Raw genomic sequence first — 25,417 nt, forward strand, 5'->3', positions numbered from 1 at the left:
CCCAGCCCAAACTTGAGTTTTTAGGAGTAGAAAGAATGTTCTCTAAAGTAGCATAAATAGTAGACAATCACTTATCAATACCAACTATAGTTTTATGTGCTCCATTTTTATAAGGTCAGTGTAGCAGGTGTGTTTACACCAGCATGACCACCAGTGTGAGAACCTGTTACACCACCATGACCTTATGATGCCAATGTCATCACTAGACAGGTACTTTCAGCTTCACTCTAACCTTTTGAGTTTTCCATCATATTTATGGTCCACCCTGAGCCTAAGAAGGTGGCAACTGTGTGAAAAGACTAGCAAGAGGGGTCAGGACAGAGGAAACAGTGAGGTTTTTTTGGAGAAACAATGGGTGGTGATGTGACTAGACCACAGCACGCCCGTAGAAGAATGGGTCATTTGGAAACCCAGAGAAGGAGCAGACATTGCCCCACTGACTACTCTCTACTGAGCGTGGCAGCTGGCTGCAGCCCCGAGGGAAAGGGCATGCTTCACAGCTGGCACCATAGCTGGCTATCCATACCCAGAACGTCCCAGGCCTTCAGGAAGCCTTTTCAGGGGATGCTCGGGGCTCCCACAAGTCTCCATCTGCATGAGAATTTAACTCAAGCAGACACAGGAGCAAGTTTAACAGAACTAGTTTGCCTACTTTACCTGCCTTCTCCCCTACCCTGCTTGGTCTTTGGCTTCAACTCAACCCCTTGCAGTTAAGCCCTGTCACCTCCTAGTCCTTTGGCCAAGGACTGAGGACTATGTCAGTTTGTTCCATAGTCTATTCTCAGCCCTCAGGTTGCTATCTTCCCCTCTTCATTTCTTTCTCTTGCTAGCCTCACACTGCCTTGCTTTCTATAGGGGAAACATGCTCAGGACCTTTCTTAAAAACAAACAAAAACTTTATGGGTGGGGATTTAACTTAGTTGGTAGGATGCTTGCCTACCATGCACAATGTTCTGGGTTCGATTCCCAGGGCGGCATAAAAACAGCTATGGTAATCCTATCCCGTGGAAGGTGGAGGCAGGGGCATGCAAAGTTCAGAGTCATCTTCCATTGCCTAATGAGCTTGAGGCTAACCTGGGCTACATAGGACACCCCCGCATCATCAACAACAAAACAAGCAAAACAAACAACAAAACAAAACAAGCCCTTATATAAACATTGAGTCTGATTCTAGTCTAGAGCCATATCGCCAGGGTGAAGGCCGTGGCCACCATGGCTGCTGAAGACTTGAAACAGATTGGCATGTGAGCATGTTCACTGAGACAAGCCGCGTGAACACCGGAATCTGAAGCGTTAGCTCCCAGGGAAGAGACGGTAACGTTAGCTAGATCAGTGTTGAGATATATATTGAGATGACAATATTTTTGATAATTGGGTTAAAGAGGATAAAATTTTAAATCATCAAGCCCTGAATTCACCATGCCTGTTCTGCTTTGATGTTCTGCCACTCACCTTCCAGAAATTGTGGCCTGCGGCACTGTTGGTCGCACTGATCTGAAGGATCTCAGGTGTAGGGGCAGTTTTATCCCCCTTGCAATATTAGGAAATGGGGGCCAGAGATCAGCATGGGGTGTTTTGTTTTTCTCGCTCTCTACTTTCTGTTTTGAGACAGATCTCTCACTGAACCCGAAGCTTGCTGCTTATTAGGTTCCTGAGTCCCCAGTATCTAATCTCCCAGGCCTAGGGCTCCAGATACATGCTGCCGCACCCAGCTTTTAAGTGAGTGCTGGGAATCTCCACATATTTTTGCAACAAGCCCCTTTACCAACCCAGCCACACCCACCTGTAATTCCAGCACCCGGAGAGGGAACATGGGAGAATCACAAGGCCCAGGCTGCTCACAGCTATACAGTGAGATTGAGGCCCGCCTGAGCTACAGGAGACCCTGTTCTTCAACACCTCTCCAGGTGAACAGGCTGGCAGTGAAGTTGCCATCAAAGACAGAGCCCATGACAAGTATGTACAGAAAGGGGAGAAACAGAGGAACTCTAAGGAGACCCTTGCCCGCTTCAAATGGAGGAAGCTCCTCTTTAGATCCTCCTTTTCAGCAGAGATGCAAAAGGCCAGTGAAAGCCAGCCCTGCAAGTGCCAGGGACAAGACAAGCCCAGCAAACAAACACCAACATGGGCACTTAGCAGGAGAAATCAGTAACAGAAGCTTCATGGCCAAGGCGGAAGGAGTCTAAGTGCACATAACAGTAGTTTGAACCTTGAAGAGCCTATGGATGCACGGTGTGAGGCTTGCATTCCATTCCATATGTGACACGGGGCTCTAGAAATCAAGAGGATGGTGTGACATATTTTGCCTAAAGCTATTTTTTTTTTATCTGCTTAGTTGTGAATATGCTGTAGTGAAATAGGAACTCAACTTTATAAGCAAGTACTCCAGCCAGCAATGGTGAGACCCAGGGCCAAGATGGCAGCGTTGAGATGGAGGGAAGTGGGCCATTGACGTTAAGAAGGAAAGAGAGCTTTGAAGAGGCTTCCTCGGACTTTCAGCTGAAGCGGCCAGGTGGTGGATCACTTATAGAAATGTTGAAGACTTAGGCAGGAATAGTTTGAGGACATGTGAGGAGCACTTTTTGAGAACAAAGTATGAGACCCCTGGAGGGCAGCATTGTATGACCCCATATATGGAACCAAAGTACAGATACCACCGAAGTCCAGCTTGGCAAACCAATGAGGTTTATTGGGGCTACTTACAGGCTGGGGTTACTTACAGGCATATGGGTGAGGGGTTACTTACATGAGCAGGAGTGACTCACAGGCAGCTGAATCCCCAAGGCCCACCCCAGCTCTGGTGAGAGCTCACAAAGCTGGGAACCTGGAGCACACTACACAGCCTGCAGGCAGCTCCACAGGTCAGAGTGTCCTTTCCAGGTGCCTCGGATGTTCTAAGCCTCTTCCAGGGAGCTCTGATGGTTTCTGGTTCTTCTAGGCAGCTGGTACGGTCTCAATTAAGTCTTCTTTGCAGCTTGGCTTCCAGTCTAAAAAGGGACTGTCAACTTTTATGTTGACTCCGGCAGGGAGGGGGCCTAGTGAATCTGCTCAGTTTCAGGGACTTCCTGAAGCTATTTTGAGTTGTCTACCTTCCTCAGGGCTGGAATGTTTCACACTCGGAGGAAACTGTTACAGGTAGTTATTGACAAGTGTAAGGAAACTGTGCTCTGTCCACACAATGGAATAGTATCCAAGCATAAAGGAACCACGGTGTATAGATGAACCTCAGACAAATTACAGTAAGCTAAAGAAGCCAGATGCAGGAGAGAAACCACATGGAGGGTAGTTCTCTTCCTAGGCAATGCCTACCAAACCTTCAGAGATAGAGAGATTAGCAGTTGTCTGGGGCAGGAGGCAGGCATAAGGAATGGCGGGGATGGGCACAGAGTCTTTCTGATATTGATGTTATTGTCATTTTAAGTGAAAGAAAGTTCTCTGGTTAAAACAACAACCAAAGCCGATTAAACGTCAGCATGCAATTTTGTTTTCTTTCTCCAGGAGAGAGAGCAGAGTGCGGCACAACCAGGTGAGAGCTGGGGAATCTTGTGCGTCCTTGTACTGGCTGCCTGAGGTGTGCGAGGATGCTGTGGGTGGATGGGTGGATGCATAGGGTAAAAACAGCCTGTCGGGAGCTGGGGAAACTTGATAGTGTTCATCTTTGGGGCCCTTAGGGTGATGGGGGAGGGTGCCATGGCTACTGAGGTGTCATTGCTTGTCCTTGCTTTAGCCTGGCAAAGCCACGCTCCTGCAGGATGGCCACAGGGAGGGAGCTTTCATAGCGGCTGTGCGGCAGTGGGGCTGTCCAGTGGGAGGGTAGGTGATTCTAGGGTGGCTAAAAGCGCTAGCAGAGGCCACAGGCTGCAGGGCGGGTGTTTTCTTCTTTTGTATCTGTTACGTGGCCGCTGCCCAAACTGCCCTATAGTTCCAGCTGGGTCCTCAGTTGCTAAGGCTTTGGCGTTGGCTAATACCGTGCACAGATGGCCACGCGCATGCTGCACACACATGGACATGTGCCCAGATTACTCCCTACCCCCTGCTCTGTCCATCATACTTGGGCTTCAAGTTCAGTGGGGACATGGATGGACTGGCGAGGCCAGTAACATAGGCAACTCATGCTTCCTTCTAGCTCCTCCCGCATCTCCCTTTGTGCTTTCCCTGAGCACACCAGAGCCAGTGAACACTTTCACTCAGCAGCTTTGAGCCTTTCATAGGCTTTAGATGCCTGAGCCAGCAGCCCTGCCCTGGTGTCTGAGTTTTCAACACGAATCTAGCAGTGGCCCAGAGGTCTGCCCTCTATCATGTGTGGCAGTTGGGAGCTACTCGCTCAGTGACCCAGTGACATTCTTTCCTTCCAAACCAGCTCTTCCCAATGGCTCAGAATCCTGAAAAGCTGTCCTACTTGGCAAGAGCAAAGATGACCCTTGTACTCTTCCCTGCTCCTGGGGAAGCAAGTGGGCATGGCAAAGGCTTGGGAAGCTGGGGGTTTTAAGTGTGTTGGACCTGCATCTTCAGGGTTTTCCAGGAATCCAGCTGTTCAACTAGGCCCAGGCAGTTTGGAAACATTGAGATGATTCACAGGCAGGGACCCTCCCACATCTGGAGCAGCAGATGTGCAGGCCACTCTTGAAGAACTGCCCCCCCCCCCAGGAAGAGAATGTTACTATAGTCCTAAGAGGATAGAAACCATGTTTTATGCTAGAGTGGGATGGATTGGGCAATGCTTCCATGCCTCCTGATCTGTAAAATGCAGGCAGGAGATTGCTCCAGCAGAAAGCGAGGGGGTCAGGGGGAAGGAGCCATAATGTATCCCTTGGCCAGGTATCAGGCTCCCCCAAATCCCAGAAAAACCCAGGAGACAGACAGGCTTTTTTTTATTATTATTATTTAATATAAGCCAGGCACAAGTCTTTAATGCCAGCACTCAGGATGGAGGCAGGCAGATCTCTGAGCTAGAGGCCAGCCTGTTCTACAGAGTAAATTCCAGGACAGTCAGGGCTATACAGAGAACTCTGTCTCAAAAAAAAAAAAAAAAAAAAAAATATATATATATATATATATATATATATATATATATATATATAATTAAAAAAAAAACTCTGAAATACTGTCTTCCATGCTCACTTTGGTTTAGGACCTGGGAAATTCAAGTTCAGATTACTAGACCTTCCACTTAGGCATCCTGTCCTAAATATGAGACCTGGCCAGTGATTTTTCTGGCTCATTTTTGAGCTTGTGGACCTCATTGTCAACCTGAAAGTGATTTTAAAATGAGTCTCAGAGGCCCTGAATGGCTTGTCTCCACACCTTGGCTGTGTCAACTATAGATTCTCACACACAGTCAGTCATCTGGGACGGTCGTCAGAGCAAGGTTTCCTCAGCCAAGCTGCTTGTGCGTTTGTCTAGATGGCCCCTTCCTCACACTTGAGAGCCAGATTTTTGAATGGCCTCAATTCGTCGTTGTCCTGCCGTTCACATAGCTGTTCAGCAACTCACATAGGCTGGCCAGGTGTGCTAATGTAGTTTATAGAGTTACTAAAAGTGGCAAAGTGAGATGCACACACCAGTTTTTAGTCATTGTGACTTGAAGAGAGGTAGGCCTCCTTAAGCAGGTTGACAAGAGGCTCTAGTCCTTGTTAGAGGGGAGATAGTTTATGTCAAGACCAACCAGGTGCAGCTCAACACCCGTCCAACCTCAGCTTCCCGGAGCCCATCTGCCTTTGAACATCAGTGCTGCCACCATTTTGGACACTGACACCCCCATCTGTTGGGTTGTTTGGGGGGAAATTCTTAATCTCTTGCTTTTTGTCACAGACTAATTCTGAGGTCACGCCTGTGTTGCCATTGTATGCTAATTTTCATCCCAGCTGAAAGGCAGAAAGGGGACATTGGTCTCTGGTTTCCTCCCCTCCCCTCTGTGGCTTTCTTTGTTCCTGTTTTCCCTGCTTCTCTCTTTCTTTCCTTTTCCGCTCTGCATCTGAGCAGCAGAAGAGATGGAAGGCTTAGGCTGCCCCACTTTCCTTGGCTGAGCTGTCCCCCTGCTCCCCACTTTGTGCCCCACCCAGCATTCCAGTAAGTCGATACAGATTTGATGTCATTCAAAGTTGGGATAGCTACGTTTCCTCGTCAGAGCTTCCTGGCACTGCCCAGTGCACCCTAAGGGGGGTGGGGGTGAGGGTGGGGTAGGGTGGGAAGGACTCCATTTTCCTTTACACTCTGGATTTGGCAGAAAAATATGGGGAAACATACTCTACTTTTATATTCTTTTATTCTACTTTGTAAAAAAATTAAAAGACAAACAAACCCCAGAAACCCTTATTAGTTCTTTTATGAACCCCCTCCACCTGGGTGCCCTAGAGTTTTTGATTCTGCATTTTCAGTACTTGTGCCAAGATCCCTGCTCTTGCTGGCCGTGAGAGCTCATTAGACAGTTGGCAAAATCCTTCTCTCAACTTCATACTTGTGCTGGAGCCTCGAGTTGGAAGAACTGCGTTCAATTCAATGTGATTGATCCCATTTGTGTGGCCACTGGCAGATTCCTTAATGGGCTCCTTTGCTTCCCAGGCGTGTGAGGAAGTTAACTATACAATGTGAGAGAAATGATGCCAGAGGCCAAAATACTACAAAAACAATGGTGACATTGCTATCCTTTTTATTCTTAATCCCTAAATTCGGATCCTGTGGTTTTGTGTATATTTTTGACTTTTTTTTTTTTTTGGCTTTTACATTTGAAAATTCAAAAGCAGTTGCAGTGTATGAGATTCCCCTTCCCTGCTTTCACACATCCTCAAAAAAAGTTATTATATTTTTTAAAAGGAAATGACTTGGACATAGCTAACCAAATTCACATAGACCCAAGATGGGCTGGAGACAAGCTTGCCTGTTGTTTCTCTTCAGAAATTTTGTTGTGCTGGTCTTTTGGTCCCCCTGAGTGGATGGCATGCTGTTTGGACTCAACCGTGTCTTTGCCCATGCATGTCCTGGAGTTAGCAGCCTTTGCTCAGCACTTAATCATCCAGGATAACTTGGCTAGAGTGTCCTGCATGGCTGGACTGCTACCGAACATGGGTACAATAAGCCCAAGGGAGAGAGGCAGGGCAAGTCTTCTTCATCTTGATTGGTTCCACAGTCCGTCTGTTTCTTGCCTGTGGGGTGGGGATACACCTTAGCTGGCAGGATGCTTGCTTAGCATGCATGAGGTCCTGAGTTCAATTGCTAGCACCACATAGAACCCAGCGTAGAGATGCATGCCTGTGATCCCAGCTGAGGGGATGGAGGCAGGAGGATTAAAAGTATGAGATCGTACTCAGCTACATAGCAAGTTTGAGGCCACTCTGGACTACACGAGACCCTGTCTCAGAGACAAACAGGCAGGCAGACAGACAGACAGACAAACAGAAGGTTCTCACCCATATACAGAAATCAATCAAGACTTCGGGAAGTCTTTGCTTCTCATATATGACCATTATCTGCCTGGCTGAGCATACACTTGTTTCCAAAGTTTGGACCAAACCATTTGAAAATGAATTGCCTTGTTTGGTAAGGATGCTTTCTCTTAAGTTTCTAAAACCTGTTTCCCTTGAAGGCCCCAGCATTGAGTCAGGCCAGTTTGTGTAGCGAAATGAGCAAATAAGCCAATCCAGGCCTATGCATGGCAAGCAATTATGGACGCGGGTCTGGTGTCTGTGGCCATTTCATTGTTCCTGGTGGACTGTGGTATAAGGTTTCCCCTCCCTGTGGGTAACAGCAGGACACAGGGAATGGAGATCTGAAAGCAAAGCAAGACACTTTCAACCTGACCCCTCTGGCAAGGACTGCCGGGGCAGATAAGTCTGCAGCTAGGAATGACAAGATGTCCCAGCACCATGCCTGTGACTTAAAATTTAAAAGACAAACAAACTAGGCTTGGAGGGGAAGTGGGCAGTGACGGATCTGACTTTCTCTTCTCTCTGGGCCTTAGTTTCTATAGACTAGGACTGTATGTATGAGGAAGGCACTGGGTTAAGTGTGATAACGGATTTGACAGTGCTCCAATCCAAAACTTACTTGATCGATGAGTAGGATAATAACATCCCAAGCCACCTACGGATGCTAAAGAAGCTGCAGCTTGCCTCCTGGCATCTTGCTGTCTGGCTCTCAGATCTATGAAATAAAGATGAGTCATATGCCTTTGAAATGCCAAGAGGCGTTGGAAAGATAGTGCCCCCAGAACACTGGGAGTTGGGCCTTGATTTAAACCAGAATCATGAAAATTAACCCTCTTGACTATGTTTGAAAGTCTCTTGCTTTCTTGGGCTACAGATGACACCACTCTCCCCTGATCCCTCTCCATCTGGTCTGCAGGATGCCAGCCTCTGATTGGCATTGCAGGGGCTTCTTGGATACACCTGCCCTCCCTATTGTAGAATGCATTTGTGTTTTGTGAGAGTTGCTCCTGCTTGGCATTGTGGATAAACTAAGATCTGAAATGTCCAGAGGTCTTCAGATGGAACATGGGGGACCAGTATGTTGGGGGTCAGGGGCTCCCCTCTGCATTTTATGTTCTCTTCCAGTTGTGGGTGTGAAGAGCATCTCGCCCAGTGGTATGTTTATGTTGGTTGCTTTCTTGATTTCTTTTGTTCCATTTTCCCCTAGGCCCCCCTGTCTTCCCCCTAAACCACAGAAAATGAGGAGACCTAGGCCTCTTTCAGTGTATAGCCATAAACTCTTTAACGGCAGTATGGAAGCGTTCATTAAGGTACTGGCTGGGGAGCCGTGGAGTCCGCGAATGAGTCCAAAGTAATGGCAGCCTCTCTTTCCCCCTGGTCCTTCTAGCTAACAGCCCTGTCAACCCCTTAGCCAGGCCCCAGGGAGCTAGCTTCTCACTGCAGTCTGTTCTTGGCTTCAGAGAGGCATGTCATCAAAGCATTCAACTGCTGACTAGTGGCCTCTAAGTGGACACTCATTGCAGCCGTATGGCAATGGGTCTGATCAAGCTCAAAAGAGGTGGAACCTCAGCACAGTGGAACCCCGCCACCTGGCCTCATTGCTTCAGGAGCCACAGTGCTAATACCTGAGGGGCAGTTGAGGAAGCACCATTACTCAGCGACATCCCCTCCTCCTGCAACAGGAATAAATGAGAACAGCACAAAGATTGCTCCCGTGGGTTTCCATACAAGGCAACTACAGTTTGTTAGCACAGGACACCATAGCATTTTCATAAGCAAAGCTCCTTCTACTTCATTTGGCTTCTTTGTGGTTGGTTTGAAAGACAGAGTAGAATTGAGTTAGTCCTTGTAAATGCCAGGTTAACCCTTGACAGCGAGCATAAGTTACAAATGTGTTTCAGGGAAGTGAGTTTATTTTTTCTGTTTTCTTTTTTTATCAAAGGGTAGAAGATCAAGCCATCCAGGATCAAATGGCTCAAGGCAAAGATGGTGTTAGAGTTGAGACATGTTCTTGGGGAAAGAGGAGGGGGAGGTCGTAGCCAGTTGTTTGAAAACCTAACACCACCGGTCAATGAAGACACTTACTGCAGAAAAGAGGACTGGTGTCAGTCAGGAGAAGGGTAGAGTCTCATGGGTATCACTAGTGATTTTGAATTTGGAGTTAGAGACTGCTCCATGCACCAACTCTCTGTCCTTCATCCTCCTGCCTCTGTCCTCTGTCTTCTCTCCTGTGTCCTCTGTCCCTGTCCTCCCTCCTCTGTCCTCTGTCCACTGGCAGGGTGCAGCCCAGATCTAGAGGACAGAGAAGAGCTGCAGACACATAGATGTCAGCCTCAGGGATGAGTCAGGTAGGCAGGACCATCCTAGGTCAATGAGCTACCCCTGCCTAAAGACATCTCTCAGAACAGAACAGAAGAGCTAGAGAAAGGGGAAAGGAGGGATTTCCCCCAGAAAAGGACATCAGGTGATGCCTTAGGATGTGTCATGGGACTGAATGCTCCAAATGAGAGTCCTTCAGGAACGGTGTGACCCACAGGGAGCCACCCAGTGGGTCATGCTAGGTGGGGCCATGGCAAGAGAGTGCTTTGGTTTATTACCCTTCCATCTCCTCCTGTACTTCCTTCTCACTCACCCTTGCTCCTGGCTGAGCTACTCTCCAAGCTTTGAAGGAGCTAGCTGAACACTTTCTGACTTCACAGAGCCTAGCGCAGGGCCAGGAGTGCTCGGGAGGCACATAAGGAGTGTCACAGGAATATGCCATTCAAATTCAGAGCGAGAAAAGCTATGAGCTGGGGCCAGGTAGCTTTGCCAGGGGCTTGGAAGGATGGGGAGGAGTAAAGAGAGGAGCAGGACAGAAGGAGTCCATGAAGGAGGCAAAGAAGCAATGAGAGCTGAGGTAGGGTCTCCTCCCCTGAGTTGCTCTGATCTTTGGAGATGGGAGATCTGTTAGGATACATGGAAGAGACTGACTCTTACTATTTGATCCTCAGTGGAACTGAGTCTCTTCCTAGTGTGACTATAAAGCAATTTGACTGTTCACCTGGCCAACACTTTAGAGCTTGTTCAATACCATGAACGTTTGTTTGCCCCTTCAGGTGGTTACTTTGTGGGGCCATTTTACTAGCTGACTGCATCACCATGTCCCAATGGTGTTTTGGTGAATCTTCTTTAGAGCCTGTTGCACTGCCTTTATCAGTGGTGTCAAACTTCCTGTTAGAGTGGATACTCTGGCTCACCAGAATCTAAGCCTCCATGGGGCTGAGGCGATGATGTGGCAATTACAAGGCATGCCACTCAAGCATGAAGACATGAGTTCAGTTCCTGCAACCTATGTTAAAACGTTGGTAATGGTGGCACATGCTTGGAACCCTGGCACTAGAGAATCAGGTGGATGCCAGTGGCTCCCTGGCCAGCCAGCCTAGCTTAATTGGAGAGCTCAAAATCAAGGTGGCTGGTACTTGAGGAACAACATGTGAGGGTGACCTTTGGCCTCCACATGAGTGCACCCGCTCACACTACCATCACCACAACACACACAAGAGCTCCAGGTATCGATTAGCTTTGTGACACCACTAGAGGTGTGGAATGGCAAGAGGAAGTGTGGTATGGTGACACTGGTCAACTAGCTCTGAGAAAAAAAAAATTTCCAAAGAGGGACCACCCAGATCTGTTGGAGTGGACGTCAGAATCCTTGGAAGAATAACAGCCGCTTGGCTGGGGAAGAGAAGGTGGTGTGAGGAATACATTAGCTTGTCTTTATACTCACTCTGCTCTTAGGCCACCTACAATCAGTGGAGTGCAACATCTTTAGCTGTGGACCTACTATGAGCAGACTCACCAAAGTTGCATATGGCACAGGGTCACTCTGAAGGATCACAGCGTCCAGAGAGGCAGCATCTGCAGTCACTCCTTCAACTGCCGAGAGTGGAATTTAACTTTATTTTTCATAGTGTCTGAACACACAGCGAACTAAGTGTCCTCAGCTTTGAAAATCCAGGCCTATGAAAAGAGTTTTGGTCAGATACTCCCACTGTGTTGCGCGATTATGATGAGAGAGGCTCCAAGTTAATTATAAGGGAGTATTTTTGGAGTTGGACTTAGCCCTTCTGGAGCCAACCCCTGATAAAAAGAAAACCAGAAAGTTTGTGTTTTCCTCCTCTCATCATAAAGAGACTCCATCGATATTATAAGTTCATGGTAAAGCCCAGAAGGTTCCCTGTGGGGTTGGTGGTCAGTCCCCATCTTGCTTCTATGAAATGAGAGTAATCTGCCAACCCTGTGAGTTTAGAGTGAGCATGGAGCGGATATATGTATGCTTCTAGAACACTCCTGGCACTGCGTAAGCCTGACCTATTATTAATTTTAGGACACCATCCCGAGTCCCTTTAGACCAGGCTGTTGCTCAGTTCTTGAAGTCATGTGGACTTAGCTGATGTCAGAGCAACTCAGATCCCAATTATTGCGATGGCAGGACTGGACATGCGGTGCCCCAGGAAGGCTCATGTCCCTTAAGCAGCTTGGCCTCCTCATTGAGCTTGGATGAGATTCAGCTCCCACCTAGATCTTGAGTCACTGCTCACACGACTCCCTTCAGTGTGGGGACAAAGGCTTCAACGCACCTTTAAGGTCATAAATGTTTTCCAACTTACTCTCTCCTGTATGTTCACCCTTCCCAGCTTCTGTGTTCTGGAGGTGTGGGTGGGGGCGTGTCTCAATACCAGGACAACAGTCAGGGGTTGGGAAGGGGAGCAAGGAGCAGAAGCACACTTCCACCCAAAGAAGATTACCAAGGTATTGGGTGTATTTGGAGTCTGGAACCTGGTGCACCCTACAGTTTCCCATCTAAGGAGATCTTGTGAAATAGGCCATCTGACCAAGAATGAGGTTTCCAGAGATGAATTCTAGGAGCCAGCTTATGAGGGACATGAAGGATTCCTTCTGTGGCAGATGGGCCAACCTTGTAGGTCTTCAGGGGACTCCTGCTCATTGGTGAATCCCTTGTGTTGAGGAGAGACTAGACGTAGACCTGAGAATGAGGTTGACACACCTTTCTTGCATCTTGACAAGGAGTGAGAGAGGTCCTTCCCTCACCGGTATCTGGGAAAGAGGCTAGGCAGCCAATTGAAAGGCTGGCTGGGGACTGCTCCAGAAGTCCTAGGTGGCCCCAAGGCTGAGGGCTCTCCCCATGGGCAGGCTGTTGGGCAGATGCCCCAGGCCCATTGCTGGCTGCCATTGCGTTTTGGCATTCACGGACTCTGAAGGATCTGCACACTCTAACTGATCTTACTCCTGCTTAATCTTTTCTTTCTCTCCTGCTTTGCTGCCTGTTTCTTTTTTTGTTATCAGAGGAAGAAGAAATGCTCGAACCAGGAACCAGGTATTTACTAGACAGGCCCACAAGCCCCATGCGACTAGTAGAGCCAACGCAGGGCCCACTTCCCTTGTTGCTGGATGGGCCCGTCTCCTACCCTCCCCAGATGCGGCACCAGCAGGTGGGGGGTGTGGCAGAGCCAAGAACCCACCAACTCACCAGCCTTCTGGAAAGGCTAGCGATTGAATGCGGCCCTTTGAAAAGAAAGGGTTTTGCTGTTGTTGTTGTTTTAATGGTGCTCATCATGTGACCTGAGGCAGCAATGAGGTCACCCAGTTTTAGAACCCTGAAAGAAAATTGACTCTTGACCAACCGCTAGGGACTGTAGACCAATCTAAAAAGGTGTAGTTGAATTTCCTTTCACATCCTAGGTACACCATTTAAATTGCATCCGATTCAGCCTTTTTCATGGAGGTCAGCCACCAGACAGTCAATGGCTGATACTGGTACTTTCTAGAACTTCTCCATGTACCATGCTTACTGTTAAGCAAAATAATGTACCTGGATATTTAAGTTGAGATGTTGTACGATTCACCTTCTTTTCTTAGAGGCCCACAGGGCTTGTAACAGCCAGCCCGGCTTCACTCCCAGCGTGTCCTCGGTCCGGACATGAGATACCACAGTAATCGGGAAGGCATCGATCCTGCCTCTTGGTCCTCAAGCCCTTGGAAAAGATAACTGAGTTGGGCAAAGTAGAGTTGGGAGGAGGCAGGTCATCCTTCAAGGTCAGACGCCAGATACTCCACACACCGGCTCCTGTCTCTCCTAGTGTGCCTGTCACGCCGAGCCCAGTTCCTTGCCAGCTGGCTTAAGAAGAGAGAGCATTTCTTTGTATTTATCCTAGCTATGCCTTCTTCCGCACTTAACCGAAGGCTGTGTGGTAACTCTTCCTGGAGACTAGAGTTAGCAGTTCCTTGCTTGTTTTCCTACTAATCATGCAGTACTAATCTGGCTTGATTTGATCATCGTGTTTGCAATGTCTTTTGCCTGCATTTGGGTGCAAGCCCGATAAAGCTCACGTTCTTTCTTTCTTAAGGATTCAGGACAAGCCATACCACTTGTAGTGGAGAGCTGTATCCGATTCATCAATTTATATGGTAAGCGCTGCCTCAGCTGAGTGTGTTCAGTTCACTGTGGGAACAGGTGCTGGGCTGCTCTGGGAGAAAAGTCATCTGGGAAGACTTCCTGTCCCTGCTCTGCTCCTGGAGGAGTGAACATGCTCCAGGGAATGGCTGGTACTCCAAGTGCTATCTTTGGAGTCTGCATGTGTGTGTCCGGAGGGAGGGAGGGACGCTTGTGTGAGGGCCCCGGGCTTCCGGTCACTGGGGAGCGTCCTGTGGTGTGGACACAAGGACCACTCCCGCTCCATCCTCTCTCAGAGTCAGTCAGGTTGATAGTCTATAAGCCCCACCAAGGGAACGATCTCTGGACTTTGTTAACCATGGTGTTACCAGAAGGCAGATTTCTCATGTGCCTCCCCCTTGGGCTGTGGGGGAGTGCGGGAGTGATGGAGGCAAGTATCATGTTAGCTCCACACAACAGCAGAAAAAGAACTTTAGCCATCTTTTGGCCACTCTAGAGATTAGATCTAGGGGCACTGCAGACCCCCCAGATCTCCAGACTCTAAAGCTGTGGCTTTTAACACACAACCCATTCTCATAGACTTCAAGCCACCTAGAGACAGGTGGCGCCGAATCCTATGTAAATTATCGTATTGTTTGAGGACTACTAAAAAAATAATTTATACACGTCTAATACAGATGCAGCTTTTTCTTGAATATGTTTAAGCTTTTGTTAGTTGAGTCACTGAATATAGTAGACTCTAATACAATTTCTCATGGTGACACTGCCATGAGACTAATTAAAGGGAGGGCAGATGGTGACTTCTGGAGGCAGGCTGCTTGGCTAGAGTGGGAGAAGAGGCCTGAGTGACGCAGCCGTGCAGCTGGTGGAGAGCATGGGGGACGGCAGGTGGAAGGCAGACCAGTGCGGTGGGTTAAGGACAGTGATCCAGAAGGGTGGGAGAAGACTCTGCGGTGCTAGAAATGACCACACTCGTGGTTGTATATGCCTGCCATCCAAGCATTAGGGAGACTGAGGTAGAAGGATCACCAAGAGTTGCAGGCTGGCTTGGGCTACACAGTAAGTTCAAGGTCAGCCTGGTCACATTGTGTCACAAAGGAAGTGGCCAGGTGTACACCTTGTTTAACAGCGAGCATGACATGTGAAAATTTTCTAGCAACTGAGGATGTCAGCCACTGACTATCTAGTGGCTAGCCTCAGGGGAAAGGGGGAAATAAGTAAATAAATAAATAAATAAAATAAATAAATAAATACCAAAAAGTTGAACCGTATTGAGCATGTAGGATGTCCACACTAAATATCCACTAAACCCTGACTTTTAAGGCTAAACAATAAATTGTAGTTTGGAGAACTGTTTTTTCTAAAACAGCTGAGGTAGGGAAAGGTGCCCAGGGCCTGCAGTAATTTTCAGGTGAGAAAGCCAGGCCTTCTGATTCCTGCAATTGCATAGGTTGCAATTAGGTCATAACTGCTTCCAGGTGTCAGAGACTCCACTTTGTTATCACATCATAGAAACTTAAAAATGGGGGGAAAATGTATGGCTCTTTCTTTTTTTTTTCCCCCTTGGAAAGGGATCTTACTCTTAGCCCTTGAACTCTGCAATATCCCCTTGCGTCAATTTCAGCCTTGCAAATGCCGGGATTGTAGTATGAGCAACTTTGCTCAACTAATCAGTTTCTTTTTGGTGCTGGAGACCTAACCCAGGGCCCAGTGTCCACAAGACAAAGCACTCTACCACCAAGCTATGCCTCCAACTCTATGACTCCATGACTCCCCAAATCCAGGGCAGGATGTACTCTGAAGTTTATATTTTCTTAAGGGAAGAAGTTACCCACGTGGGAGGGAAGGGATAATGTTGCTAGCATTTTCCTTCAGGCCCAGGGGCAAGTTCACAGACATGTGTCTCTGCATGTGTCTGAGTATTTGCGCCAGCTGTAGTTCATTGCCAAGGCCAGCTTGGGGTCTCAGCTAGGAGCGTGTCACCGGGAATGACTGTTATAAAAGATGGAAGGAGAAAGAGATATGCATGGGAGAGTCTCCAAGATGCCCAGGAGCTGGATGAAGTCAAGGTCTTTTTAACATTGCCTGATGCTTGTATTGTCATTTCTTTTTCAGGTCTCCAGCAGCAGGGGATCTTCAGAGTTCCAGGGTCTCAGGTTGAAGTCAATGACATCAAGAATTCCTTTGAGAGAGGTGAGTGTGGACTGCGCATCTCAGGCTTATGAGCAGGAGAGAGCAGAGGTAACACAGGTCTCGGGGCCAGTAGTGCCCAGGGGCCCTGGGTCCACCATGGCTTTCTAGAGCTGTGTGCTCACACTCTTCTTAACTTTGCATTTCATGGCATCCTGCTGGCAGCTGCAAATCAGCCATATTGGGAGTGTTTAAGCCACAGAAACCGGCAAACCCCAAGATCTTTTTAACAGTTCTCCTGTAAGCAGCCAGCTCTTTATCCTCTGCCTAATCCTACTTCTAAACCCAAATATTTGAGTGTGGATATAACACACAAGTGAAAAGTTCCACACTTGACTTCATATGACAGACATAGCCAAGATGCAGCTGCACAGATGGCATCTTGTCAAATCACCATTTGACAAGGTTGTGTGTGCAACTCAGGTGGATTTTTATATAGATTCTTGTTCTCACTCCCAAGATACAAAAATTCTGAAGTCCCAAAGCTTCTGGCCCCATCCATTTTAGTGCTAAATATTTTTATGGTTTATTTATTTATTGTGAGACAGTGTCTAGGCTAGCCTCAAACTCTTGTCATCTTCCTGCCTCTGCTTTGCAACTGCTCAGATTACAGGTGTGAGATAACATGCCTGACTTTCCACACACTATGTGTGTGTTTACATAATTGTATGGGTACAGATATACATGCACGTGTGTGTGTGTGTGTGTGTGTGTGTGTGTGTGTGTGTGTGTAAAGTTCCTATGCTTGGTCGAAGTCATAGTTGCCACCTACCTTGATTTTTGAGTCAGGGCATCTCTCACTAGTCTAGAGCTCACCAAGCATGCTAGGCTGGCTGGTCAGCAAGCCGCAGGGACCTGGCTGACCCCGCCTCCCCAGCACGGGGATTTAAATGGCATGCCACTGTGCCTGACCAACTTTTGGTTGTTTTGTTTTAGTTTTTTTTTGTTGTTGTTGTTGTTTGGTTTGGGGTTTTTTGTGGGTTGTTTGTTTGTTTTTTGGTTCTTTTGAGACAGAGTCTCTCTGTGTAGCCTTGGCTGCCCTAGACTCACTTTGTAGACCATGCTGGCCTCGAACTCACGGCGATCTGCCTGTCTTTGCCTCCCGAGTGCTGGGATTAAAGGCGTGCACCACCACCGCCCAGCTTTGTTTTGGTTTTGTTTTTTTGTATTTTGTACTTTTTTTTTGACTGCTTTTTATTTTTACACAGATAGATTTGGGGGATCCAACTCAAATCCTTATGAATGAAATACACTTTATCAACAGACACATCCCCAGCCTGCTTTTTATTGTTTGAGATAGAGACTCGTGTAGCCCAGGTTATCCTCTAACTCACTACATAGCCAAGGCAGAGCTTGAACCCCTGAAACGCCTGCCCACTGGAGTTTCAGGCATGAGCCACCACCCTAGGCCTCCCACACTCTGTTGTCTCTGTAGTCTGTACGAGTTAGGGTTCCCATGCTGTGAGAAGCATCATGACCAAAACCAACTTAGCGAGGAAAGCGTTTATCTCAGCTTACAACTCTCGGGTCACATCCCACCACTGGGAGAAGTCAGGGCAAGAACTCACACAGAAACCTGGAGGTGGCACTGCAGCAGAGGCCATGGAGGAATGCTGCTTACTGGCTTGCTCAACAGCCTCACCTACCGTGGGTAGCATCACTCACAATGGGCTGGGCCCTCCCCCAAAATCTCTAATTAAGGCCAATCTTATGAAGCCATTTTCAACTGAGGCTCCTCCTATAGCCCAGTGTGTCTAGTTGACAAAAGACAAAAACAAAGACTGTTAAGTTGACAGAAACAAAAACAAACAAACACCCAACCAGGACAACTGTGGACAAAGGATGCTCATCCTGAATTTCAGCTGTTTCCTGGCTGCTCTCCAGTGGTCTGTATAGAGCTGTTGAGGAGGGAGAACCTGGAAAGAAGGTTGGCAAGTTTCTATGGATGAAGGATACTGCATCTTAGGGAGGTTGGAAGATAAAGAGCGGCTTCTAGAATAGCCCAATTGCTTGCTTTTCCAATGCACTGCTTTGGCAACTTATACAATGGGAGGAATCCACCATATATTTCCCTCTCCTGTCCCATCAAGTTTCCACTTTAAGCAATCAAGGATATAACACAGAGGTGGCACGGACAGGAAGGGTATACATGATTGAGTGAGTGCAGCCTCCCTCCGCCTCCTGTGAGAACAGGAGGACCCTGCAGAGGGAGGACCCACTGTGCCATAAGAAGCTCAGTTCCCAATGCCTGCCTTTACCTACACGGTACCTACTGAGTTTACTGCCATGATAGAACTGGAAATCCAGGAATACCACACACACACACACAAAAAAAAAAAAAACCACTCAGATATTCTGATCCCTGGTTCTAGAGCCAAGCCCAGGGCTGGCCCCGCCACACCCTCAGTCCAGGGGCAGGAACAAGAGCTGGGTAGCAGGCGACCCAAATTGATTGCTACTTCCAGTTTCGCAAACTGGAAAGACATGTAGAGCATCCCTCCTCAGCCTGGCTGACTGCCTTCTTCTCTGGGTGGTGCTAAGGTCTGAGGGCCCTGATCCCAGAACCATGTCCCAGCAGCACGTCCCGTCCCAGGGGGCAGAGAAACGCCTCCCCTCACCCTCTTTCCTTTCTTGATAGCTCAGCTGGCTAGGAACACACAGCACAGCCTTGAACTCTTCGTAATCCTCCTGCTTCAACTTCTCCAGTGCTGGGATTCCAAGCATGAGCTATCAGGTCTGGCTAGAAGGCACTTTCTTATTTGTTTGTTAACTCGAGCCTCCCTGGTTTGATGCCACTGGCTGAGCTCTGAGCGAGCCCCTACTAGACTTCCACTTACCTAATTCCCACATTTCTTATCTTCCTTGGAGGAGGGAAGCCTCTGCCTCCCACTCCCTGAGTTCTATCATAGGGCGTGCTAGCTTCAGGGTGAAGGAAGCATTTCTGCAGCCTAGGTGAATCTGGGGTAGAATCAGGTGTTGAGAGCAAATCTGGTTGGCTGTGGTGCCCAGTGGCCTCCGAGGGTGCAGGGCAGCTTCAGCTCTGGACAGCATCCCAGGATGTTGGGCGTTTTAATACCAACGCTGCTGCTTTTAGCAATTGACAATCATTATTCACGCCGCAAATCTTCCACTGTAAGAGATCACAGACCAGGGCCTGGAAATATAAGCTGAGCAGAACTGTCCCTGCAACTGGGAAGGCCAAGTTGGTAAGCAGATGGTGTGCCTGAGCCAGGATGGAGTGAGTACTGGTTACTATGGGAACCCCTTATCCTGCATGGATGAAGGAAGGAGGAGAAGGGCCAGGGAAGGCTTCCAGGGAGAAAGCACCTGAGCTGAGGCTTGATGCGTAGGGTCAAGGGAGGCCAAGGGCAGGGAGGGCACCCAAGCCAAGGGAACAACATGCACAAGAGCCAGGAAGCCAGGGCTGCTCCTCACTGCCCCAACCTCTCCTGATGTCACTGCCACAACAGGCCACAATCTATTTATTCCTCACTCCTTTCAACACCATCGCCTTAGGTCCCCATGTAGGGGGATCTCCTGACCCACATCAGGAGATCTCACAGAAAAAGAAAGGAAAAAAGAGACAGAAACAAACAAACAAAAATGTACATTCTTCTTCAGTATTTTCAGTTGGTTCTTCTCCTCTCATCATTCCAAAATGATTTTCCGTCTCCCAGGAGCCCTACTCTCTGGGAGGACGCACTGCACTGTGGGTCGGTTCTCCTCCAGGACTCAGTGGGACGCAGCTGTCCACCAGGCTTACCTGCAAAGTTAGCTCTCATTCCCCTTTTAGATACAGCCTTCACCTACATGATCGTCAGTGTTCAGTTGTCCTTCCTCAGCCCACCTAGACTGGCCTTGCCGAAGGAAATGCCGTGCTAATTTCATTCAGGGACTGAGTGCCTTCTGGGAGACAGACAAGAACTGATGGTGGTGGTGGTGATGATGATGATGATAATGATGATATACATATATGTGTGTGTGTGTATATGCATGCGTATATATGTCTATATATGCACACATGTATATGTGGGTATATAGAAAGTTAACATGTTAAACACTTTTTTTTCCCAAGACAGAGTTTCTCTGTGTAGCCTTGACTGTCCTGGACTCACTTTGTAAAGCAGGCTGGCCTCGAACTCTCAGTGATCCCCCTGCCTCTGCTGGGATTATAGGTGTGTACCACCACGCCCAGCTTAGGCAATTAAAAAAAAAAGTATTTATTATTATGTATACAGTGTTCTGCCTGCATTTACACCTGCAGGCCAGAAGAGGGCATCAGATCATATTATAGATGGTTGTGAGCCACCATGTGGTTGCTGGGAATTGAACTCAGGGCCTCTGGAGGAGCAGTCAGTGTCCTTAACCTCTGAGCCACCTCTCTAGCCCAAGCAATTATTTTTAATTGTGCTATTTCTTCCTTCCCCCACAAGGAAGTATTATGGAGAAACATTCTCACCTTCTTGGTGGGGTTGTGGGACACCAGTGCCTGGGCTGCCACTTACAGTTGTTCAGGCTAGGCGCTTGCCCAGCTGGGAAGCCAGGTGGGAACCATTCTGGCTCGTGCTCAGAAGCTGCAAGCCCTGGTACAGAACTGGAGAGTATGTTCCCCTGGCACTCAAACACACTGGGACTAGAAGAGACTGGCAATAACACGCGTCCTCTTCCTCTGGAGGCAGAGGGAAGGGATCCAGGCTGGGTACCCAGATCTGTTCATTGCTTGGCAGACACACGCAGATGTTCTAGCTGTTAGTGCAAACTTCCCGCAACACCTCCACGAAGGTGTTAGAGTAAGCTCACCTCCCCTGGGAAAATTCCCAGTAAAAGACCAGCTTAGCACTCCCCAATTAAACTGCAGACAGCCACTCCTCTGAAATGCCATATTTCCCCATCCACCTGACCAAAACAAAAAACAAAAAAAAACAAAAAACAAAAAAACAAAAAAACAAAAAAAACAAAAAATTGGCAGCATGCCATGGGCAGAGCTGGAGAAAACAGCCTTCTTGAGGAGAAGATGTTGCTGGCAGGAGTGCAGAGTGGTGTGGCCCCAGTGAGAGGGCTTTGTCCACAGGTGAAAATCCTCCTGCATGGTGCCCCAGTGTGCCAGCTTGCAGGAACTGACCTGAGACCTGCCTTCATGTCTTCACAAATACTAATGCACACATGCAGGGTGTTCACCGTGGCAGTGTTTATTACAGCCAAAGACTGAGAGATGTCGAATGCGGGGCTAGTGAAACGCTCAGTGGATAATTAGGTGCTTATTTCTAAGCCTAATGACCTGAGTTTGATTCCCGGAATCCACAAGGTAGAGAGAACTGACTTCTGCAAGTTTTCCTCCGACTTCCAGATGTGTGCCTTGCCGTATACATACAAATAACTAAATAAATAAGCATAATTTAAAATTTAATTAATAATTAGATGTAGATCTGCGAGAGGTCAAGTAAGTGAAGTGTGGCCTCCCTATGTGGCAAGGTTCTTTGCCACCAAGTAGAAAGATGGAGGAAGACTTCCGGGAAACCATCTGGAGGAGTTGCCAGGATTTGTTGCTAAAGTGAAGGGGCAAACACAAGCTTAGCAATGAAAAAGCATTGGAGTTTATTTTGCACTTATAAAACCAAAGAGGCAGCCATCGAGCTGGGCCTGCCAGCACGTGCCTGCGACCTCAGCGCTGGGAAGCAGAAGTAGGATTGTCCCAAGTTGCGGGCCATCCAGGGACACGTGGAGACCATGTCTCAAACAAACAACAGAGAGGAACAGCTGCCAGCCGAATGCGTGGTGGGGACACAGATTGGTGCTTCTGCTTTGAAAACAAAATGCCATGGCAGACATGGCGGGACAGTTAGCAGAGTTTAAGTGTACAGTGTGTATGTATGCTGTTAGTTTTAGAAGGATCGCTCTCTTTCTTGGGTTAGATGAAGTTATTGTTAGCTGAGAAAGTCCTGATTCTGAGGAGAAGTGAATTATAATGTCAGAAATTCTCAAATCTTTGAGTCATGGTGTATATGATAAAGAGAAAATTGAAGGGAGAAGTAAGTAAAGGTTGGTAGACATTCATAATTGCACACATATTCTTTTTCTGAGGGTTTGTTTTTCTCTTTTTCTTTTTTGGTTTTCTGAGACCAGGTTTCTCTGTGTGTGGCCTTGGCTGTCCTGGACTCGCTCTGTAGACCAGGCTGGCCTCTAACCCACAGAGATCAGGCTGCCTCAGCCTCCCTGAGTGCTGGGATTACAGGTGTGTGCCACCACCGCCTGGCTTCTGGGGATTTTCCAATACGAAATTTAAACCACACAGAGACTGATGGTGACAGGTTCTCAGGCTTGTCCCATCCTCTGTTCCTCCTGTCCAACCTGTCCAGGTCACCTCCTCTTCCCTCTGAAAATGGAGAATATCTTCCAGTACAGGAGAGGTGTGTATTCTCTTTTCTCACCAGCCTAAAACCTTGTCTCCACACAGGTGAAGACCCCCTCGTGGATGATCAAAATGAGCGAGATATCAATTCAGTTGCTGGTGTTTTAAAACTGTATTTCCGAGGACTGGAAAACCCACTCTTTCCTAAGGAAAGGTTTCAAGATTTGATATCTACTATTAGTAAGTATTTTCCAGGTGGAATGGCCCTTTGCTCTGCAGGTTTTATAGAAGTTGAAGTGCCAGCTTTTTGTCCTGCCAGGCACTGGAGAGGGACACTACGAAAAAAGCATAGGCATCAGAGAGCTTAAAGACCTAGCTCCATCGGTGGCGTGCTGGGCTAATGGACATGCTGCACTCCCTAGACACAACAGGAAGTAAGAGGAGAAGCAGAGGGAAACCTGGGGTCACAGGGTGACCTCAGAGAGGGACGTGAGCAAGCCTTCTGAGAGGAGTGGACACAGGGGCACCTGGAAGGGTTGGGGACAATGGCCCACTTGGATCAGCAAGACAGAGGTTGGTGCAGTCAAATGTATCAAGGAAGTAGATCTGAATGTCTTTGAAAGACCCCACGGCATTGTACCTTGGGTGTAGGCATCCATGGAAGGTTTAGGAATCAAGTCAGGAGGCGAGAGAGAAACGATTAGATTATCTTTACGCTGCTAGCCATGAGAGCACTTCACTTGACTAATGGAGGAAATATTGGTAGTCAGGATGTGTCACAGGAGCAGGGCAGTAAAAGAGGAATGCGTAAGTCCTCATGTTTTTTTCCTTTGTCCATTGGCTTCTTCTGTGTTTCCTTCCTGATCATCTTGTAAGATCTATGCCAAACTCTAAACTGTGCCTCAGAATCTTGGGCCCCAAAGGCTCCATCCATCCTGTCTGGGCTCCGTGTCATTGGCTTAGCTAGTACAGTTAGACCAGATCCCTACAATCCAGGTCCTATGCATGACAGTGGGCAGACAGAGAGGGCCACCCCAGCACAGGTCATGACTGTGCCTGAGCAGGGTCACATGGTGAGAGGGTCACTTCTGTTCTGTCCAGGGCTATGATTATACAGTGGAGAAGCCCACGCACATGAAACTTCTTCCAAACACAACAGCCACGGTCAGCCTTGGAAGCTTTGTAAACAGAGTCCACCTGTAATTTAGTGGCATTTGTTGGGCAATAACCCTCTCTCCTGTGCTTTTGATTTCCAGAGTTGCAGTTCCCTCCAGTTGATAGCAGTCTGGGGGTTTTGAATGGAAACTCCTAGAAATCCTGCTTAAGTTTTGAATGACCTCTATCTTGTGTGTGCTGCTATAACTGCTCACTTTCATTATTAAGTGCTAGCACCTTCCTGTGTCTATTTTATAATGCCAAAGCTATGAGTGCGTAGAGGAAATCAGATGAGGTGTCACATTGTCCCTGCCTTCAGCATGCCTTGGGGCATGTCCCCGCTGTTAAATATTTGTATGTCACCTCCTGATTATAACAAAGGAGTCTCCCCTTTTTTCTCATAGCAGAGTGATTTAAGTTCTAAATAGCCACAAAGGGGGGGGGGTACCTGGGATGGGTGGCTGACAGGAGGGCCTGGGGGACCTGTAGAGGGGCAGGGGTATTTATTTATGCATATGAAACTGACTATGAGCTGACTTGGGTGTGACTTCCTCCAGCCAGATCTTAAAGGTGAGCTAGAGGGACTACCTTGTTGAAATTTAAGGCCGACAGCATCTACCCATGTGCCCTACACAGTCAGCGCGTGTGGGTGCTGGTTGCCAGTATGGACTTCCACTTACTATACAGCCCCACACAATGCTGTGCCAGGAAGCAAGAACCCCAGCTTTGGCGGGAGCACCTCATTAGAAGCATGGCTGTAGATAGTCTACAGGCTCTGGGAAAGAACACGAGACAAGGCAGGCCAGAGAGTCAGTAGCCCTGTCATGGTGCCTGCTGAGGAGAAAGAGGGCTTTCAGAGGCTTAGAGTTCTGTGAGGAAAACTTCACTGACAACATGTGGCCTGTCAGTCCCACACACAGCGTTGGCTCCCCACTTTCTTGTAGTTCCAGGTTGCCAACTCCATAATACTGCTCTGCCTTGCCAGGCCATAATACCAGCATTTGACTCTCTGTGGGTCACCTGAGAGCAAATCCCAGATAAGATCCTGGGCACTTGCCAAGCTCTCTAGTCAGTAGGCCACTCAAGAGGAGCCTTGTTTGCACTGTTCTTTTCCGAGCAACTGTGGCATGCCAGGCCTGTGCTATGGCTGGTGCCTGTCACATATTTTACTAAACCACTGTCCCTGCCTGTGTCATTAGGACTCCAAGGCTGTCAGTGACAGACATTTAAAGCATCTGGGGCCATTAATCAGTATGTCAGTTCCTCTACCAGAAAACTTTAGACCCATCCGTTTTGGATGTCCACTTCAAATGTCCACTCAGAGTTTGTGTCAGTCCTCTTTCCTGGCACTCCCCAGCTGCTCCAGATTTTCTGCTACCCAAGTTCCAGGCACCTCTCTATAGGATTCCCCACAAGTCCTGAAGACCAGCTGAAGGGCTGAGGGGGCTGGCCCTCAACCTGTCTTATTCTGATTGGCTCTCGCCAGGCTCTCACAAAACTCCCAACTGAGAGTAGAGCCATCTTGGCAGGTCCCTAGAGCTGATGGAGGAGGTGGAGGAGGTGGAGACTAGGGACATCTAGTGCCTTGCTCTCTAAGGGTGACGTCATCTTGAACCCCCCTGTGCCTTACAGAACTGGAGAACCCAGCTGACAGGGTGCACCCAATCCAGCAGATCCTCATCACCCTGCCCCGCGTGGTCATCGTGGTCATGAGATACCTCTTTGCTTTCCTCAATCAGTGAGTACCTAGCCTGGGGAGCCCTCTGTGACTGGTCTCCTCCGGGAGAGGTATCCCAAGACACTTATTAATGCTGTTGTTATAAATCAGAATATAGAAACTTCCTG

The 25,417-nt window shown here is 48.1% G+C and overlaps 1 protein-coding gene across 6 annotated transcripts in view; it reads left to right on the forward strand.

Annotated features, from left to right (window-relative positions):
- SRGAP3 (SLIT-ROBO Rho GTPase activating protein 3) overlaps positions 1 to 25,417 on the forward strand; it is a 229,215-nt gene that overhangs the window by 182,452 nt on the left and 21,346 nt on the right. For 3 of the 6 annotated variants that reach the window (XM_084765993.1, XM_084765996.1, XM_084765995.1), the window contains exons 11-16: positions 3,499 to 3,526; positions 8,632 to 8,734; positions 13,832 to 13,892; positions 15,994 to 16,071; positions 22,523 to 22,657; positions 25,205 to 25,310. In XM_084765993.1, coding sequence (XP_084622119.1) covers positions 3,499 to 3,526; positions 8,632 to 8,734; positions 13,832 to 13,892; positions 15,994 to 16,071; positions 22,523 to 22,657; positions 25,205 to 25,310 — 511 coding nt within the window. Of the gene's footprint in view, positions 1 to 3,498; positions 3,527 to 5,982; positions 6,070 to 8,631; positions 8,735 to 12,770; positions 12,802 to 13,831; positions 13,893 to 15,993; positions 16,072 to 22,522; positions 22,658 to 25,204; positions 25,311 to 25,417 lie in introns of those variants that run through there. The other 3 variants (XM_084765997.1, XM_084765994.1, XR_014776192.1) reach the window with 3 other exon arrangements.

Source organism: Acomys minous, assembly GCF_964271855.1.
Source record: "Acomys minous genome assembly, chromosome: 17".
NCBI classification, from domain to species: domain Eukaryota; kingdom Metazoa; phylum Chordata; class Mammalia; order Rodentia; family Muridae; genus Acomys; species Acomys minous.